This window comes from Rhipicephalus microplus, chromosome X (genome assembly GCF_043290135.1).
Source record: "Rhipicephalus microplus isolate Deutch F79 chromosome X, USDA_Rmic, whole genome shotgun sequence".
Classification (NCBI taxonomy): Eukaryota; Metazoa; Arthropoda; class Arachnida; order Ixodida; family Ixodidae; genus Rhipicephalus; species Rhipicephalus microplus.
The window spans coordinates 195,869,416-195,887,692 of record NC_134710.1 but is presented as its reverse complement, the minus strand read 5'-3'; the positions used below and the strand labels follow the sequence as shown (position 1 = coordinate 195,887,692).

The 18,277-nt window shown below is 48.4% G+C and overlaps 1 protein-coding gene across 2 annotated transcripts in view; it reads right to left on the bottom strand.

The window, feature by feature from the left end:
• Window positions 1–18,277, bottom strand: part of LOC119177354 (Fanconi anemia core complex-associated protein 24) — a 43,215-nt gene that overhangs the window by 15,320 nt on the left and 9,618 nt on the right. The window contains exons 1-2 of one of the 2 annotated variants that reach the window (XM_075878441.1): window positions 7,817–8,008; window positions 7,187–7,326 (exon numbers count right to left, since the gene is read on the bottom strand). In XM_075878441.1, coding sequence (XP_075734556.1) covers window positions 7,187–7,326; window positions 7,817–7,874 — 198 coding nt within the window. In that variant the 5' untranslated portion in view covers window positions 7,875–8,008. Of the gene's footprint in view, window positions 1–7,186; window positions 7,327–7,816; window positions 8,009–18,277 lie in introns of those variants that run through there. The other variant, XM_037428839.2, reaches the window with a different exon arrangement.

Below are 18,277 nucleotides of genomic sequence, written 5' to 3'. Positions count from 1 at the left end.
TGCCTGTGTTTTGAACAGCCGCTGTCAAAGTATGAAGTCTAATGCTGATTCTCAATTTGAGCCAAGGTGACAGGCATGAAAAATACGGCCTGTGGTCAGTTGCTTGAGCTTGTTTGTGTATTCGTGGACGGATTGTTGTAGCCTTAATATCCAGCTGCTCAGCTCTGTTTCTTTCTGCTTCCCTCTGGCATCTTAATTCGGTAGCGAGCAGAACAGTGGGCAAATGGCTGTGTGGTGCCCATGCTCTACCATTCAGCTTCAGGGCGTAATGTTAGCGTTGCACACGGCAGCGATCACGAGGCAATATTGCTACTGATAGATTAATTTGTTGACTGTTTTGATGCAGCGTGCTCCCGTTTAGTGATTCCAATTGCCATGCTGCCAAACGTGATGGGTAGTCTTCAGCCGCCACTACTGATAATCTATAAAATACTCGGGTTGTAAACGACGGCGACATATTAGAGTGTAGTACGAAGATATATTAAGAGACCAATTTTTCTACCTGATTACTGCAAGCACGCTCCCCCGCACACCAGCGGAAACTGTAATTTCTTGGAACGCCAGCCGTACAGTGCATTAAGTTGATAGCTTTAAATATCTCATCAAAAGCGAAAATTGATCGCCGGAGGCGTCTTCTCGCGTCGGCGGCATGAACACGAGTGATGCAAGAAATCATCATTACGTGAAAACATCATCATATGACATCGCATATCATAAATGTTTGTGACGTATCAGAAGGTCAGTCACATAACTTGACGGCACATCATATAACATCTTCGCTTGGTTGAAATGGGCTGATCATGAGGGCAGTGCATAACCAGCTGAGGGACAGAAAGCTAGCTTTGTCTCCAATCCTTGAGGCAGTAAGAAAACCATGTTGGGCGCAAAAATATCTTGGAGAGAAGTAGGAAACATTTAGTGCTTTGAATCGGAAGAAAACGAGGATAGTTTTTGCCTCTCAGTCGTCTCCAATTTCTATAGAAATCTTAGTGGAGTCCGTCAAAAAAACTTGGTTATTATCTTCAGATTCCGGGGTCATGTTCCCCCATTTAATTTTTATTTACACATAGCTGGTCTGACACTGTCCCCTCTTTGTTCATTCTGTGAAGAGTCGGAAACTATTGAACATTATTTTGTATCATGTCATAACTACAGAGTAATTAGGAAAATACTTCTAGCTATTCTGTTTGCGAAGCTAGGTATAAATTTAACCACAGAAACTGTTCCAAGTTTTGGTGCCTCCGTTTTGTGAAATCGCCACTGAGATGTATTTGATGCGGTGTGAAATTTCATTTCAGACACTAAACATATTTCAACATAAGGCCCCCTTTAACAGATACTAAAAAAAAAGAAGAGTCGGGAGGTAATTTTCGAAATGTCAATAAATATGAAACATGCATCCCATATTAATCGGGTTTGGCGCACTTAGCTGTCTAGTCGGCTCCCAAAAACAAAACATGGTCATTATATTAGTGACTATTTCCCTTTTTTCTCACTCTAAATCTTTTTTTTATAATGTCTTCCTTCTACATTTTTTTTTCATTTCTTTTTTTGTAAGCAATAGTGCAGTTACCGTCTACAGGATACTATAAATTTTCTTGGCCAATCCTACAGAGTGGGCATGCGCCATATATTCCAGGCTACAAACAAACAAACAAGTCATCTCAGGTGAATCCATAAGAAGAGCAGCGAGTTTTTTTTGTTTTTGTAAATATTGAGAAATGAAAAAAAAAAAGACAATCTGCTTTTTTTGTCAGATATGCAGAGTGGTACACAGCAGTACCATATACTAACACATGCAAATAATAGGGCTTTAATAGCTCAAAAAAGAAAATTAAACACGAATGCTATAAAACTCGAACGCATATATGAAACCGGTAGCACGGCCTGACAGAGCCCGGTGAAAACAACGCGCCGCTGTGTTCGTGTTACTTTTCATCCTCCCTGTATCCGTGAAGCCGTCAAGAAACACGACTGCAAATTAACTCGCATGAAAACGCGCATTTGCGAGCTTCCTAATACATGCGGCCGTTAAACGCCAGCATCCCGTAGTTTACTCGCGCAGCGCTACCATGCGGCAGCAGGAAGAGCGCGCGCTCAACAGCCTGAAGAGGGCGTTCGCCCGGGCACTGAAAAAAATAGAGGAGGCACTGGTCAGAGCGGTCGGGAGCGCTCTGAGTAAGAGGCTGATGCTCTGAGTAAGAGGCTGATGCTCTGAAAGAACCAATTGAAGGCGCAGCCACTTTTCAGAGCGCTCGAAAAGGCCCAACCGAATATGCCATTACAAACCAGAGCTTACAAAGACATGAAAAACAAACTTTGGCACTTGCTTGAAAGAGCTACTGGTTTCTCAGAAATGCTGGATTCAAGCTGTTTGAGGGAAAAGAGAAGCCCCCCAAAAAAAAGGGGGGGGGGGGGGAGACTGCAGCTTTGCACATTTAAGGTGTGGTTAGTTATACCAGCACGATGATTCTTCAGTGGTGGGTAGCCTGTCAAAAGCAATAACGACAGTCTGATGCATCTCCTTCCATACTTGGGTTGTGGACCCAAACTGCAAGTCTGCATCTGAGCATGAAGCTGCCAAGGTCATTAAGTTGGTCTAAGACAACATAGAAAACCAACAGCAGTTACACAGAGGCCCCTGTGATCAGTGGGTTTGACTGCAATAAGCAACTCCCAATAACATATGTCTAACATTTGCCTGTATGCTCATCACAACTCCAAACAATTTCAGTAGTACTAGGTGTAACTGGTTGTTAATAATAAGTAAAGTAAGTGGAAAGCAAAGGGAAGAAACTCTCATTGCCTATCTAGAGAGGCTGATGCCACAGTCATGTTAGAGGGGTAAACGTATCATGTGTCTACATAAACTATCCTTAAAAAAAGACGATTAGGCTGTAAACGATTTGGCACTGTAAAGACTGCGCCTGTGCACTATGGTTTCAGGGGAATCGAAATTTTGGGTAGAGGCCAAGATCAAACAGCTTGAGAGCTGTATTGGAAAGAAAGTGGTGACTGTGTCAGCGATACTTCTAATAAGCTATTTCAATCAAAAATGTGTTTTTACAATAGGTGGCTGCCGTGCTAGGCTAATGAGCGGATTGTAACTGCATCTGCTGATGTCCTAGAGCTATATAGTGCTACGTCCTTTTATGAACAAACAAGTTAAAGCTTACCATCCGTGTCATCATACCTCTCTCTGTTTTGGTCATTATTTTGTCGTCAAGATGTCTAACAGTAAGTACCAACTATGCCAAACTTGAGTTCTTCTTAGAAGAATGATAACACAGAAATTTTGTACCTTTTTTTTATGCTGCAATAAGTAGCTAACAACATGATAATGAGTGAAAATTAGTGCAACCAATAAAAGGGGACAGGAGAGAGGACATAGAGCACCGAACTTTCAACCAGGGGATCAAAGCCTGTGTCCTCTCTTTTGTCCTTTACTGTCGGTTGCACAGATTCACACTCATAATCATGTTGTACCAACAAGCCCAATTCTACAGTTTTCTTAGCTATCAACACACTTATCATGGCCGAAACCTTGTTTGCTGAAGCACACACCAGTTAATTATTTGAAGGATTTTTCGTTTCAGCTTCGGAGAGTGCTGAGAGAGGTGGGACTAAGGTGGTTTCTTTTTTTGTACCCACAGCTTGCCATGTGAGCACAAAAAAACAGTACTGCACACACTGTGTGTGTGCTCACACGTACACAGTGTGTACGTGTGAGCACCGCATCGACAACTGCAGAAGAGAGCACATGCAAAAAGCATGGTAGCAAGCAAACTAGTAATGTGGTTTTCTTTACGTTAAAACGAAGTTGATTTCCATATCACAATGTGCTTCGTTCTGCTCTCAGTTGTGCAGCGAAAGCTTTCAATTTAATTTGAAGTATTTTCTAGGTGATATAAGCCCCTAATATTCTGCAGATGATGTATGTGCTGGTGCGTATTCATAAATCTATCTAACTGATTATCTCAGATTCAAAATGTTCTATCAGTACTTGAACACATGACAAGTTGTGGCTCAGGTGGGTAATACACTCGTTTACTCATTCTCTGAGCACTGAAGCAGCACTACTGCTGGCATAATGCATAGCATGAACATTGGCGATTTACCAACATTACTACTATCCTCCAGAGTTTGCATCAATCAGTCATCCTGGAACCATTCTGAAAAGTTTAGGTACATGAAGCATATAGTATTCAAAGAAGGGTGATTCCACGAGAGATCGACACGGGTCGAAAAGTTGATATTTTAGATTTGATTGTTTATTTTATATTTTGTGCACATACCACCCAGTAGTCTGAAAGTGAACTTTGTTTATTTAATTAACTGCATAGTTTAGGAGGAAAAAAATATTGAACTTATTTTGTACAGAGTGGCCGATTTCATCCCTCGTCATTTTTTAAAGTTAACAACAATAGAAAAACACAAATGTTAGCTTGATGAAGACAATTGTTTTCTAGTAAATCTACACCTAATGAAGAGTGAAGCAGGGTTGTTTAAAGCTTGTATGCTGAAGCAAAGTGTTTCTGAAAAATGTCTGAACAGGTGACATTTTTTATAAGTTGCTTGATTTGAGATTATTTTTCCTAAGTTAAACCAGCTAGTGCTTCGCAACTTGGTGACCTATTACAACTTAATATTTACAATATTGCCTGTCAATACTGTTGCTGTACCTCAAACAGATAATTTTATAAATGGCCTCTAACTTTCAAATTTGTCGACAGTAAAGCCTATTGAAGAATCAATATTTAAAAAAACCCATCTTTGATATTTTTTAAAATATCATAAATTGTTCCTCACTGATGATAGAAAAGAATATTATAAACACATTTCATTATATTATTTTCAGCGACAATATTACGGGTGGAAGTTCCAGCTTTTCGAGCATGCACTTAGGCGATAAACACATGAGAAATCGGGCTAAAAAAGTGGGCTTGAGCTTCTCAGTCCTTTGCTTTGCTTCAGCATGCAAGCTTCAAACAATGCTGCTTCACCCTTAATTAAGCGTAGATTTACTAGAAAAAAATTGTCTTCACCAAGCTAATATTTGTGTTTTTATATCATTGTTAACTTTAGAAAATGACAAGAGACGACATTGGTTCCTCTATACAAAATAAGTTCAATATTTTTTCCTCCTAAACTATACAGTTAATAAAAAAACAAAGTTCACTTTCGGGCTACTGGGTGCTATGTGCACAAAATATAAAATAAACAATCAAATCTAAAATATCAGCTTTTCGACCCGTGTCGATCTTTCGTGGAATCACCCAGAAGTAAGGAGTTGCCAGCATCTATGAAAGTGGGATATTAGACACCCTATCTGCTGATATGTGTCATGAAAACTAATTATAATAATTTCTGGGGTTTATTTAAAGTCCCCAAAACACCATATGAATATAAGAGATCCTGTAGTGGAGGGCTCCAGAAATTTCAACCAATTGGTGTTCTGTAACGTGCACTTATATCCAAGTACTCCGGCTTCAAGCATTCTCGCCTCCATCAGCCATAAAAACAGGTAATCAAGCTATTTAGGTTCAATGTGATGTAATAAAATCCCAGCTAGGAAAGATAATCACAGACAGTGAGATTAACTAGAAAAATTACAAGAAATGAGCACCGCTGAGTCCACTACAGCTGGTACTCTCAAAGAGTGATATATACTCTAGCTGTTCCAACAAGGACTCAGCCACCAAGCACAGTGTGTGTGGTGAACGTGGAAGCAGTGATGTTCCGTACTATGCCGAATAATTACTATTCAGAGACATGAAAATTCCCTATTTTGTGGATTTTTCCTGGCAAATGTTGAGAAAATTCCCAGCATATTTTCTTACACAACAGTACTGATTTCCGCCCCCATCCACGCACACATACTATATTACAAGTGTCTCACGTACCGTGGACTTTTGAAAATACAACTAGCCCCTCCACTACCGCACAACAAAGGCATGGCATTATTAATTCATATACTATTAGTAAACTGCACATTGTGGGCTTCAACTCTAACACCAATAGTGAACTAGAAATCGCTCCGCATAAATATCAGAAACAAATCTCAAAGGCTAGTCTTGTGTAGTGCATGCGCCAGAACTGATTACAGCAGGTGAAGGCGCCCTGCGACCAATAATTATCGGTTGTCATAGAAGAATTTAATCATTCGTGAAATTCCCTGTAATATCACAAAGATTCCCTTTTTTCCTTTGGCTCAAAATGACAGGCGAAAAAAAAAAATCGTCCTGAAAAGGGGAAAAATCCCTGCACAGAAAATCACTGCGTGAAAGGCACTAAGTCCAAAACGACAAGGTAAATTTTTCTAATGAATTTTCTACATTGACCCACAATGCTGGCTGACAGATACAACATGCCAGAAACTTGCTTACTGGTATCAATATATATTCATTGCTTATATTGTTGCTTAAACTAAACTATTTCTACTCTCCTACTTCATCCCCTTGTTAATGCTTACTGAGGCACCATTAGAAACTAAAATTCAGGGCTCATAATGTTACAGTAAGTTGCCTTAGAAAGCCAACAACAATGAAGTTTGGGACAATATAAATAATCTAGATTAAGATAGCAAACATATAAAGGAGCCTCTGCACAAAATTAAATGTTTGAAATACATGCTGAAGCATCACAAGAAGCTCACCACAAGAGCCATTTTATGATATCAAAACTGAAAAAAATGCTGCCACTACCATTTGCTGTGAGGGATGCAAGAATGTGTGGCTCATCAGCATAATAACTGAGATAAGGCAGCACCCTTCGGTTGTCAGCGTTGTGCTGAAACATTTCAGAAGAAAGCCCACAGGGAATCATAACAACCACCAGCTGCATGTGTCGTCTACTTTGATGCTCTTTAAAGGCTGTTAACAAGAAAGCTATACAACTACCAGCCCTGCGGCTTACCAAGAATGCAAAAATAGTATATAGTGATTATTTATAACAAACTCAGTCAACGTAAAATTACATTGCAGCTGGCCGGTGAAAAGCCATATTGTACTATTTTTTAAACATGTGGCATATATGCAGTCATATAGATACCAGTGACGTACTCCTGGAGTGTTCCATTAGACTAAATGGTGTGAAACAGTGTTCACTACATAACTAATGTAAATGCAAGGACCATTTATTTTACTAATGAGCTCACAGAATCCTGTGTTGGACTATACTGACATACCTTTCGTAACTTGACAATTTTTCTCTTAACAGCATGCTCGTTCAGAAGATCAGCCTCTGTGATGTACAAAACAGCACTGTTGCTTGATGGGTAGAAATCAACCATTCCTAGGTGGTCTGACACTACTGTTTGTAGCAATCCTGTAAGAGAAAATGAATTTGATACTTTCTCATCGAAAGTTTCAGAAGTTGCAATAATAGATTTTTCAAAGACTGTAGAGAGAGACTGTCACAGGAAATGCTTCTAAATGAGAAAAGTTTCTAGAAAAGGATTTGCTTTGTTAAAGGAATGATACACTAGATGGCAGATATACACTCAAGCCTCACCACGATCGCTGGATGACAGAGCGCACGGGTACGGCCTGCCGCGTGCTCCAAAACCAGTGTGACAGGTCTGTTTCACGAACCATCGCTGCGGCGCCACCGGGGGGAGGCGCCGCAGCACGATTTTTTGCGAGCGTCCATAGAATCGCATGCGCGGCACGCTTGCGGTAGTCACGATTGAGCGCTTGCATCTTTGTGTGACCCACGAAATCTTCTTTTAATATCCGCCTGGCGTGCGCCCACCACGTAATTGTCGACCTTGCTTTAAGATACCTGCAGCCCTTGCAAATTTTTGGTATTTTCTTACCCGAAATGGATACTTGCACACCGATCAGTCTTTGCGGAAGTAAGAATTGTGAGCACATTAAACTCGGATCCTACAAGATCACAACTAACACATCTGGAAGAGCTACACCTTTCCAATGCATCTAAATTGATTATAATAACTGTGAGTATGTCACTTCAGAAAGCCTTGCTTCAGATTTAATTATTTTATTTAAAATAAGTAACGTCAGCAATTTCAGTTCACTGTTCCTTTAAATTAACACAAAATAAGATAGACTTTTTACTTCCTTCAAACACGTCTATAGTATTCATACAATACAGTATCGGATGCAACAGCCAAGAAATATACTTAGCATGTGTGCAATTTCATAACAGTGGACTCGAGCCTCTTTGAAATTTCAGTGACTAACTTCCATGCTGGCAATTGGGCGAGCTGTTATGAAGTGAATAATATGAAAACTGAGATGAAAAGAGCAATGAAATGCTGCAAAATGCAAACACAACTGCTTGCGTTCCTGCGCTTTTGAATGTTTTCGTCTTTTTCCGTCCCGACATTCTTATGATAATGCAACTAATTGAACAGTGAACACATAATCGGAACAAAATGTGTCAAAATATTTTAGTATTTAGAGCAGATCCTAGAATTAATATTTTTTTACTTCTTTATACCTGTGCATAATAAAACGACTTGACAATTGCACCAGAGTGTGCGTCCAACTTTTGGCTTCTGTGTCTATCAACAATAAAACCATCCGTTCGGTTTTTTCATGTTAGGCTTTCCACGGGCACTGGCGAATCTCAATAGCACTTCAACACGCTTGTCTTCCAGCAGTCTCCACAATGTGGTTCTGTCATTTATTACTGCTTATTTGTGCTACTATTTATCATTGACAAATTGGCACCTGTGCTCGCTCAAATGTAGGTACGTCACGTGCACTCCACTGCCCTACAGCGGCCGTGGTTTGGCGATGTGTAAACATAATAACGTGGTTGTCACTTGATTTGACTATATATATATATATATATATATATATATATATATATATATATATATATATATATATATATATATATATATATATATATTGTGAGCGCCGACTATGTACTTTGTCTTCATCTGTATAACCCAACCATTGTAGTGATCATCATCGTAATGTCACGCGGGCTCGGCCTCTTTGGCTCGTGCAGCTGGATTAAAAATATAACCTGGTTACTGCCGTACCGGATGTGGTCTCATAAGTGGTGGAGCGTGCTTTGGTTCCCATGTCCTCCTGCTCTACCCATCATCCCTGGAGCTCCGTTCTGGTCGACGGCTGTGCCCTCAAGCAACAGCGATGGCAGAACTCAACGCGTCCGCTGCTACAACCGCTCCTTCTCAGCCACTTAGGCTTCACTACACCGTGAGTACCTCTCACCGAGACCCTCCGGTATTTTCCGGCCTTCGTGGCAAAGACGTCGAAGAATGGCTGGACAGTTATGATCGAACCAGTGTTTGTAATTATTGGGACGAGGCGCACAAACTGCGCTACGTTCCTTTTTACCTCAATGGTGTTGCTAAAACCTGGTATTACAATCACGAGAGCGACTTCTCCAATTGGTTGGCCTTCACAGGGCATCTCCGTCAGGTATTTGGCACGTCTGCAGGATGCTCTGTGGTAGCGAAACAGAAGCTCGCAACCCGCATCTAGGGGAACGACGAACCATATACATCCTACATTGAAGATGTTCTGGCTCTCTGTCACCAAGCACAAAATGACATGACGGAGGCCGATCGCATCCGATGCCTACTGAAAGGTATCAACTCTGTGGCCTTCAATGCTCTCGTTATCCAGAACCCAACTACCGTCCGGGACGTCATCACCACATGCCAACGCCTGGATGCGCTTCATTCCATGCGCCTTCCACACGCCTCCTGCGACGCTCGCTTTATCGGAGAGCATGAATTGCGAGCCCTTATCCGCACAATTATCAGAGAGGAACTCCACAGCCTTATTACGGGCAACCCAATCATTGCAAAGAGTATAAAGTTGGGCATGTTGGTAAGACATACTTAATCGACGTAGCGCGTTTTGAAACATAGGACAACGGAAGGGACAGAAGGGAGCGCTTACTTCCAACAAAATTTTATTTCAAAGAGCGTACATATATATGCTCATGAAATTCAAAAACAACAGACAAACAGATGAAAAACCCTCTATTGCCATACGCTAAAAACTTATGATCTCAAAAACGACAATTCTTTTTCACAAAGGCCGAGAGAAGGATTGCTGACGCAGTTCAGCCCTAATCTACTAATCCTTTCTGCTTCAATAATCTCCCTTGTCACTTTATTTCTGTTTTTTCCTACGATTACCGTACCATGAAAAAGTGGTTTGCAGCCACACGTGCTGCAACGTAGTGCCAAAAAACCATCTCGACCATTTTTTACGTTGCAAGCGTGTTCGCGGAGCCCGTCATTAATACACCTGCCAGTTTGTCCTATGTAGTGTTTACCGCATGAAAGAGGTATCTGATAGATTACAAATTGCGCGCATGTGACAAACAGTGTTAAGTGCTTTTTAGAGCATCCCGGTTTTGCATGTGAAACAACTTTCATACACAAGTACGAGAGGTTTTTCGGGGCAGAAAACACCACCTTTACATTGGCCCGCTCTCCAACCTTTGTCAAGGTTGGAGGTTTTTCAACCTTTTTTTCGCCGTACTTTGTGGGAATTGAGGCTGGCCCGCTGCCTTTAAGCGGGCTTTCCCGCCTTTTCTGCCGTTCTCATGTCCCGACATGTCTGCCCTCCTTGCTGTCTGCCGCGCTGGGAAGGTCGGAGTGACGTATAACTCCCTCACCCGGTAGCGGATGTTGACTGTGGCGCCGCACGCGGGGACCCCTGGGAGGTTTTCGCGCGCTGCGTCGGGAGCGGTCAGATACTCTCCGGGACAGCAAACGGTGAGCCACGCTATCTTTTCGTCCGTCGACTCCCGTCAGTCGGGGGCTCGTCGGACTTCGCTGACGGCGCCTCGCGCCCAAGGCGAACGCTCACCCGCTGTTTGCCCCGCTGCGTACGCACGGCCGAAGGGCGGTACGGTGTCCTAGTGCGTGGCCTCGCTACGCCGACCCGTCTCCCTTCGAAGCCAACGCGAGCGCCTTTGCCCTCGCTCGAGCAACCGGGCCTTTGCTCCGGTGTCTCCGTGGATCGGCTTTACCGCGGAGACGTGCTCGTGGCACCCCTGTGTAGTACTTTGTGCCCGTGGCGTGGATAAGCCTACTTGCTTTCCCGCCGCGCCTATTTGCAACGGGCTGTACTGCGTTTGGTGTTGCCACAATAAAGTGTTGCGACTTGAGCAGTATCGTGTTTCCCGCCACGGCGACGGTTAACGCGTGCCCTGCGGCTCGCTAAGACCGGACCCACGCTGGTGGCCGTACTCCTTCGGGATACGTGTACACCACACTGGCGCCCAACGCGGTATCAAAAGCTCTAGCTTTTGATTGCTCTTAGCGAGTCAGTTCGCCTGCGCGATTCGGGCTCGTCGCAACATGGCTGCTTCGCGGGACTTTTGTCCGCTGTCCCTTTTAGCGGATGCCGCGTTGCACACGGAGGCCATTGCCTCTGTGGACGGGAACCCTTCTGCACCCGTCCGTGTCGGCACCCCCTATTGCGGTGACGACACCAGGCGCCTAGCCGCTCCCTTTGGAGATGGCGCGTCGCTTCGGAATGGGCCTCTTGCCCTACCCGAACGTTACGCACAAGCGCCTCCGACTGCTAATGCGCCCTTTGGCATGCATGGCAGTTCGTCGGCACAGCGCTCGCAGTCGGTTCCCTGCGGAATTGACGGGGCCCTCGCCGACTTTTGCCCGCTATCAGCCGTGCAACCGACACTTCGACCGCACGCTGAGCAGGCGCCTGAATTGTCGATGGTAGCCGCACCAAGTGCGCCTTTGGTTCGACAACAGGCAAATCCCACAAGGAGCCTATTTTGCTCTGGGAATGGCGCGCAGGGCGGTGGTCTGTTTGAAACCGCCCCACTGATCGAGCTGGGCGACTGCTCGCCTTCGCTCGACCGCGCCGCTAACGCACCAACGGTTTCCTACGAAGCCGGTGCGACGACGCAGACTTTGCTGCAAAACACCGTGCAGATGATCCAAGCACTCTCGGGAGCTGTGCAAACGCTTTCGGCTGTTCCGAAAAGCGGTCACCCCGCTGTTATGTTGCCTGTGCCAACCTACAGCGGATACGGTGATCAGCTCACCGCCCGAGATTACCTCGACTCTCTGTCACGTTATCAGAGAGCGATGGGTTTGGATGATAAGGTGGTGCTCGAACGTGTTGTTCCAGCTGCACTGACTGACACGGCGGCGAGATGGTATCGGCTTTCCGGTTATCGTGCAGCAAACCTCGAGGAATTTCGTGCGGTCTTTTTGCGCGAATTCCTACCCGCTGACTACGAAAGTAGGATGCGGCGAGAGCTCGAGCTCCGTACACAAGCTCCTGACGAGTCTTTACAGGAGTATGTACGGGCGATGGATGAACTTATTTCTATCGCTGAGCCCCGAGCCTCGAACGAGGAACGCGTCGAACGGGTGATACGGCAGGCACATCCGACTTTTTCGGCATACCTGCGCGGCGGCCGCTTCAGTGATTTGGAAGCGTTGGCCGCCGAGGCGAAGCGCATCCAAGGCGACATTCTCGCCGCGCGTGCCTATCGCCCGCCGCCGCCAGCCAGCGACGCCCTTGAGCCGCGCTGCGCTTGGAGAGGGGCCATGACCCTTCCCCAACGGCAACAGCCTCTCCGCGCCGCCTTTGCGGCTGCAACCGGCTGTGCGTGGGAGTTGAGCGATCGCGCTCTTGACCCCTTTACGCATGAAAGGCGGGCAGCCTGCGCTGCTCCGCCTGAAACCTCCATACAGGGACGCTTTTCGACCCAACGTAATGTTGGAGGTGCGGCTCGCAGAAACGTATCCTACGATGACGTAGCGAGCCGATCACGACAGCTCGAAGCTGCTCCGTCTGGGAATACAGACCGTGATGGAGTGCGCTGTTACCGCTGCCGTGAAAGAGGGCACATAGCAAGGGAATGCACCGGATCCAGGCCTCCTGCGAGGCAGGGAAACGGGCTTCCGGGTCGTTCGTGAATGCACGACCGACCGAACCTTTGCTTCTTCCCTCTGCGTGCAGGGCAAGCACTTTTCTTGCTGATACGCACGCGCCGTTCATTCCGGTCACCATTGCCGGCCGTGAATTTTCGGCTTTGCTGGACACGGGCGCTAGCGCCTCGTTGTTTGGCGAACAAGTGTTGTCCCACTTGCGGAAGCACTCGGTGCGCTTGCGGGACAGCCGAACGACATTCACCCTTGCGAAAGGCGTGGCCCATTCGGCAGGCGCTGCAAGGTTGACTGTCCGATGGGGAGATCGAATGAGACGCTGCCGTCTTATTCATCTTCCAGGGCTCAATGTTCCAGTGATTCTCGGTCGGGACTTTCTCCTTAAAACCGGTATCGTTGTGGACATTGCGAATGGCGGCTATCGTGATGGCCCATTTTGCCAACTCAAGCCGTTCATCAGCCCGCCGGCGCTTACCGTCGCCTTTGCGGCAGAAGCGTCGGAAACGTGCCTTGCGCAGAGTTCGGGGCCAAGCCCCCGCTCACCGCATTTGCCCTCTCACAGTCCCCTTCGGGAACGAGAGGCGCGGCACGAACCGTGTCGTGCGCCAACTCCGGGGTCGTACCCTGGCGTTCCGCGCTCGTCGGCTCGAAACCCCTGCTTGGATCGACCGGCACGACACGAAGAGGCACTACGTCCTTTGGTCGCCTGCGCGACTCAGTTGGATGAAGCACAGAAGGCTCGTCTGTCGACACTGTTACGTCAGTACGACGAGCTCTTCACCGATCAACCTGGCTGCACCGATTTTGTGAGCCACGTGATCGAAACTGGTGACGCGCTTCCTTTGAAGTGTAACCCCAGGCCCGTCAGTCTCGCCAAAAGGCAGATTATTGATGGGTTGCTAGATGATATGCTTGCGGCTGGCATTATTCGCCGCTCGTCTAGCTCCTGGGCGTCTCCAATTGTGCTGGTGCCTAAGAAAGATGGCAGTCATCGCCTGTGCGTAGACTATCGCCGTCTGAATGGAGTGACTCGTAAGGATGCCTATCCGCTCCCCACGATAAACTCCATCGTAGGTAACCTGGGTGATGCACGGTACTTTACCACGCTTGACGCCTCTAAAGGTTATCTACAGGTCCGGATGGGTACCCGTGACCAGTGTAAAACTGCGTTCACGTCCCACAGAGGGTTGTTCGAGTTTACTCGTATGCCCTTTGGTCTTTGCAATGCTCCTGCGACGTTTCAAAGACTCATGGACCGCGTCCTCGGGGAAGCAAAGTGGTCATACTGCATGTGCTACCTCGACGACATCGTGATTTATTCACGAACCTTCGAAGAGCACTTGGCCCATGTTGCCGATGTGCTCGAGAGGGTGCGGACCGCCGGGATGACACTTAACCCCGCTAAGGTCCAATTAGCGCAGACCCGTGTTCATTTGCTCGGGTTTACGCTGGGCGAAGGCTCCATAGAGCCGGATCGGGAGAAACTTCGAGCTATTCTCGAATTTCCCGTGCCCAAGGACGTACGTGGCCTTCGCCGCTTTCTAGGAATGGTCAACTTTTACCGTTCCTTCATTCCGTCCTGTGCCCGACTGCAGGCGCCCTTGAGCAAACTCTTGGGTAAGTCTGCTGAGTGGCAATGGGGACTTGAGCAGCAGGAGGCGTTTTGCCGACTGTCTAACGCCATAGCGGAGACAGCGCAGCTCAAGCTCCCCGACCTGACCAGACCGTTCGTTGTACAGACTGATGCGAGCGATCTGGGTTTAGGAGCTGTTCTCCTACAGGAATACGATGGCGTGTTGCAGCCGTTGGCCTTTGCCAGCCGCTCCTTGGTCTCTGCGGAGAAAAATTATTCCGTGACCGAAAAGGAGTGCCTCGCCATCGTGTTTGCACTGCGGAAGTTTGACGTCTATCTTGATGGGACGAAATTCGTAGTGCAAACGGATCACAGTGCGCTCAGCTGGCTGATGCGGCTCCGTGAGCCTGCCGGCAGGCTGGCGCGCTGGGCTCTCCTGATACAGCACTATGACTTTTCGGTGCAGTATCGAAAGGGGAGCACCAACGTGGTAGCTGACGCGCTATCTCGTGCCCCACTGTCGGCCGAGGACCTTGATCCCAGTGCGACCGCCGCTAGCGGTGCCTTAGCACTTGCAAGCGTCGGGGGCGAAACAGCAGCTTCGCCGCCGTTCGGCGTGAAGGGTGAGTCCCCATGCGGACAAACCTTGGCTGCTAACCAGGTAAGCGGCGCACCGCGAAGCGGCCGAGCGGGGGAGCTTTCCGAAGGCCACGAGGCCGAGAGCGAACCCGTAACGCCGACTCAAGCGGTTGTTGCTGCGGTCCTGAGTGGGCGCGATACCAGACTCCCCTATTTTGGGAGAATGGGCATCGCTTTCAGCAGAGAAGAGCTTCTGAAGGCCCAGCAAAGTGACCCGTTTTGTCGCGAAATATGCGACGGTCTCAGAGAGATGGAGCGCCGTGACGCTGCTTGTCCTGCAGCGGGCGCCGATAACGACTGTCTCGACGAGACGGAGCGCCGTGACGCTGCTTGCCCTGCAGCGGGCGCGAATAGGGGGTTCGAACCAGCGTGTGTCGCTGAGTCCCCGGCGGATTCATATTTGCTGGACCATGACGGGCTCCTGCTGAAGTATATAGCCACTGACGACGAGTCCATAGACCCGTTTAAGGTGGTTATGCCCAAAAGTCTGAGAGCCGCACTGTTGCGATCCTCTCACGACGAACCCATGGCCGGTCACCTGAGTGGCTCGAAAGTTTTTGCAAAACTGAGCCGCGTTGTGACTTGGCCCGGCATGAAGCGAGACATTTTTCGCTATTGCCGTTCTTGCCGCGTCTGTCAAACGGTGAAATCAAGGGGTGGCAAGCCGCCCGGTCTGATGAAACCGATTGTCAGTGAGCGTCCGTGGCAAGTGGCCACCTGCGATCTAATGGGACCGTTTCCCAGAAGTAAGCAGGGGTTCATTCACCTGATGGTAGTCGCTGATCATTTTTCGAAATGGGTGGAACTTTTCCCACTTCGGAAGGTGACAGCGCGAGCGGTGCTTGAGAAGCTGCAGGAAGTGTTTTGCCGGTTCGGCTTCCCGGAAAGGCTCATCACTGACAATGCTTCGTATTTCACCGCTCGGGTGTTTGGTGTCACGTGCCGTTCCCTCGGAATTGATCACTGCACCACTTCACCCTACCATCCCCAGTCCAATTTGACGGAGCGTGTCAATCGTACGCTCAAACCGATGTTGGCGGCCTTTGCCGAGAGTCAAAGGGACTGGGCAGACCATTTGAGTGAGCTCGCGTTCGCTATTCGAACATCCGAGAGTCGCTCAACTGGTTTCTCGCCCGCCTTCTTAAATTTTGGAAGGGAGTTGGCAAATCCGGTGACCAGCGTCACTCAATGCCAGCTCGAGGACGAGGAGGCGCCGGCAGACTGCTCTGCTTACGCGTCGGCACTTCGGGACAGGCTTTGTCGAGCTTTCTGCAAAGCAAGGCAAAGTTTGGCGTCGGCCAGGGCTCAGCAGAAGGCCCAATATGACCGCAAGCATCGCGACCTAGTTTTTGAGGTGGGCGATCTTGTCCTGAAGCGCAACCACGCCCTTAGCGATGCCAGTAAGGGGTTCTCAACCTCGCTCGCTCCTAAGTGGCTTGGTCCGTACCGAGTGGAGAAAGCTTGCACTCCACTCGCGTACTTGCTGAAAGATCCCCAGACGGGAAAACTCAGCCGTGCCCATATCGCAGACCTGAAACCCTTTGTATCACGGTCTGACGAGCTCGCGCCAGAGCCCTGCGGCACTGCGCGCCAGCAACGGGGCACACCCGGAGCGGCGGACCGCATTCGGACCCCGCGCCGGTATAATCTGAGGAAGCGGTCACCTTTGTGATCTCGCGCCGGACGGCGGACTTCTCCGCAACCGAAGGCCCTCAGTTTAGTCTAGCCTCAGTATAGGTTAGCTTCTTTACGGCCTTTTCTCGTAAAGAAGTTGACCCCGCCCTGTCTGCTGCCAGTGTTTATTTTTTTTAAGTGTTCATGTGTATTTTATGTTTCTTTTGTCTAATATTAAGTGTTATTTGTATTTTGTTTTTTTTTTTTTTGCCAGATGTGTAGTGTCAGTATGCTCTGTGTTTACTTTTTTTTTTCGTGTTCGTTTCGTCTACCGCGAAGGGAGCTGTGTGTGACCTTGAGTGCCGGTGCTTGCCGGGGGAGAGAGACGAAGGACGCTTTGCGCCTACGCTCGCGCAGCCGTCGGCGGTGTGTGTGCGCGTGTAAGTGCGTGACGCTTCAGTGCGAGCCCGCGAAGAGTGCGTGATGGCTTCCCCCCATCGATGCGGACGCTGGAGGTGCTGGGGGGGCATTGACCCATTGACATCAGACCATCCGGCTGTGCTCTGCTCTTGGCTGTCGCCGAAGAAGCCGTGCTGCCTTCCCACCATGGCTCCTGCGCGAGGCCAGCTGAAAGCAGCTATATGCTGCCGGCCAACGCCAGGGCGCCTCGCAGCCAATTTTGGTTCGGCCTCCCTGACCACCGGAGAGGCCCGGCTTCCCGCAACGTCCAGCTCCCTCATCGAGCCAGAAATGCGGGGCCTCCGAACAACCGAAGCGGCTTTCGTCGGACTCGCGGCTTATCAAGAGCAGCAACAAGCCATCAGTGAGCCCCCTTCCGGTACCTGTGACCTCGCACTCGGGCATCGCACCCAGCGGACACTGTCACGCCTTTACCGCACCTCCGCGCACTGGACGCTATCCCCCTTCAGCACCACGAACACTAGTGCCACGTTGCTGTGCTCCCTTCCGCAGTTATTTGTATAGTGTCATGTGTTTATTTTGTTATTTATGTTTTGTTTCTCCTTGTAATCATTTTTTTAGCAGCAGTAGCAGGGCTGGACTGAGGTTAGCTGTCGCTTATAGCAGTGTCATTTTAACTGCATGGGTGACGCCCGGCTGCCTTTTGCAGACCGGTAAAGGGCAAATTTAGGAGAGGGGGATGTGGGAATTGAGGCTGGCCCGCTGCCTTTAAGCGGGCTTTCCCGCCTTTTCTGCCGTTCTCATGTCCCGACATGTCTGCCCTCCTCGCTGTCTGCCGCGCTGGGAAGGTCGGAGTGACGTATAACTCCCTCACCCGGTAGCGGATGTTGACTGTGGCGCCGCACGCGGGGACCCCTGGGAGGTTTTCGCGCGCTGCGTCGGGAGCGGTCAGATACTCTCCGGGACAGCAAACGGTGAGCCACGCTATCTTTTCGTCCGTCGACTCCCGTCAGTCGGGGGCTCGTCGGACTTCGCTGACGGCGCCTCGCGCCCAAGGCGAACGCTCACCCGCTGTTTGCCCCGCTGCGTACGCACGGCCGAAGGGCGGTACGGTGTCCTAGTGCGTGGCCTCGCTACGCCGACCC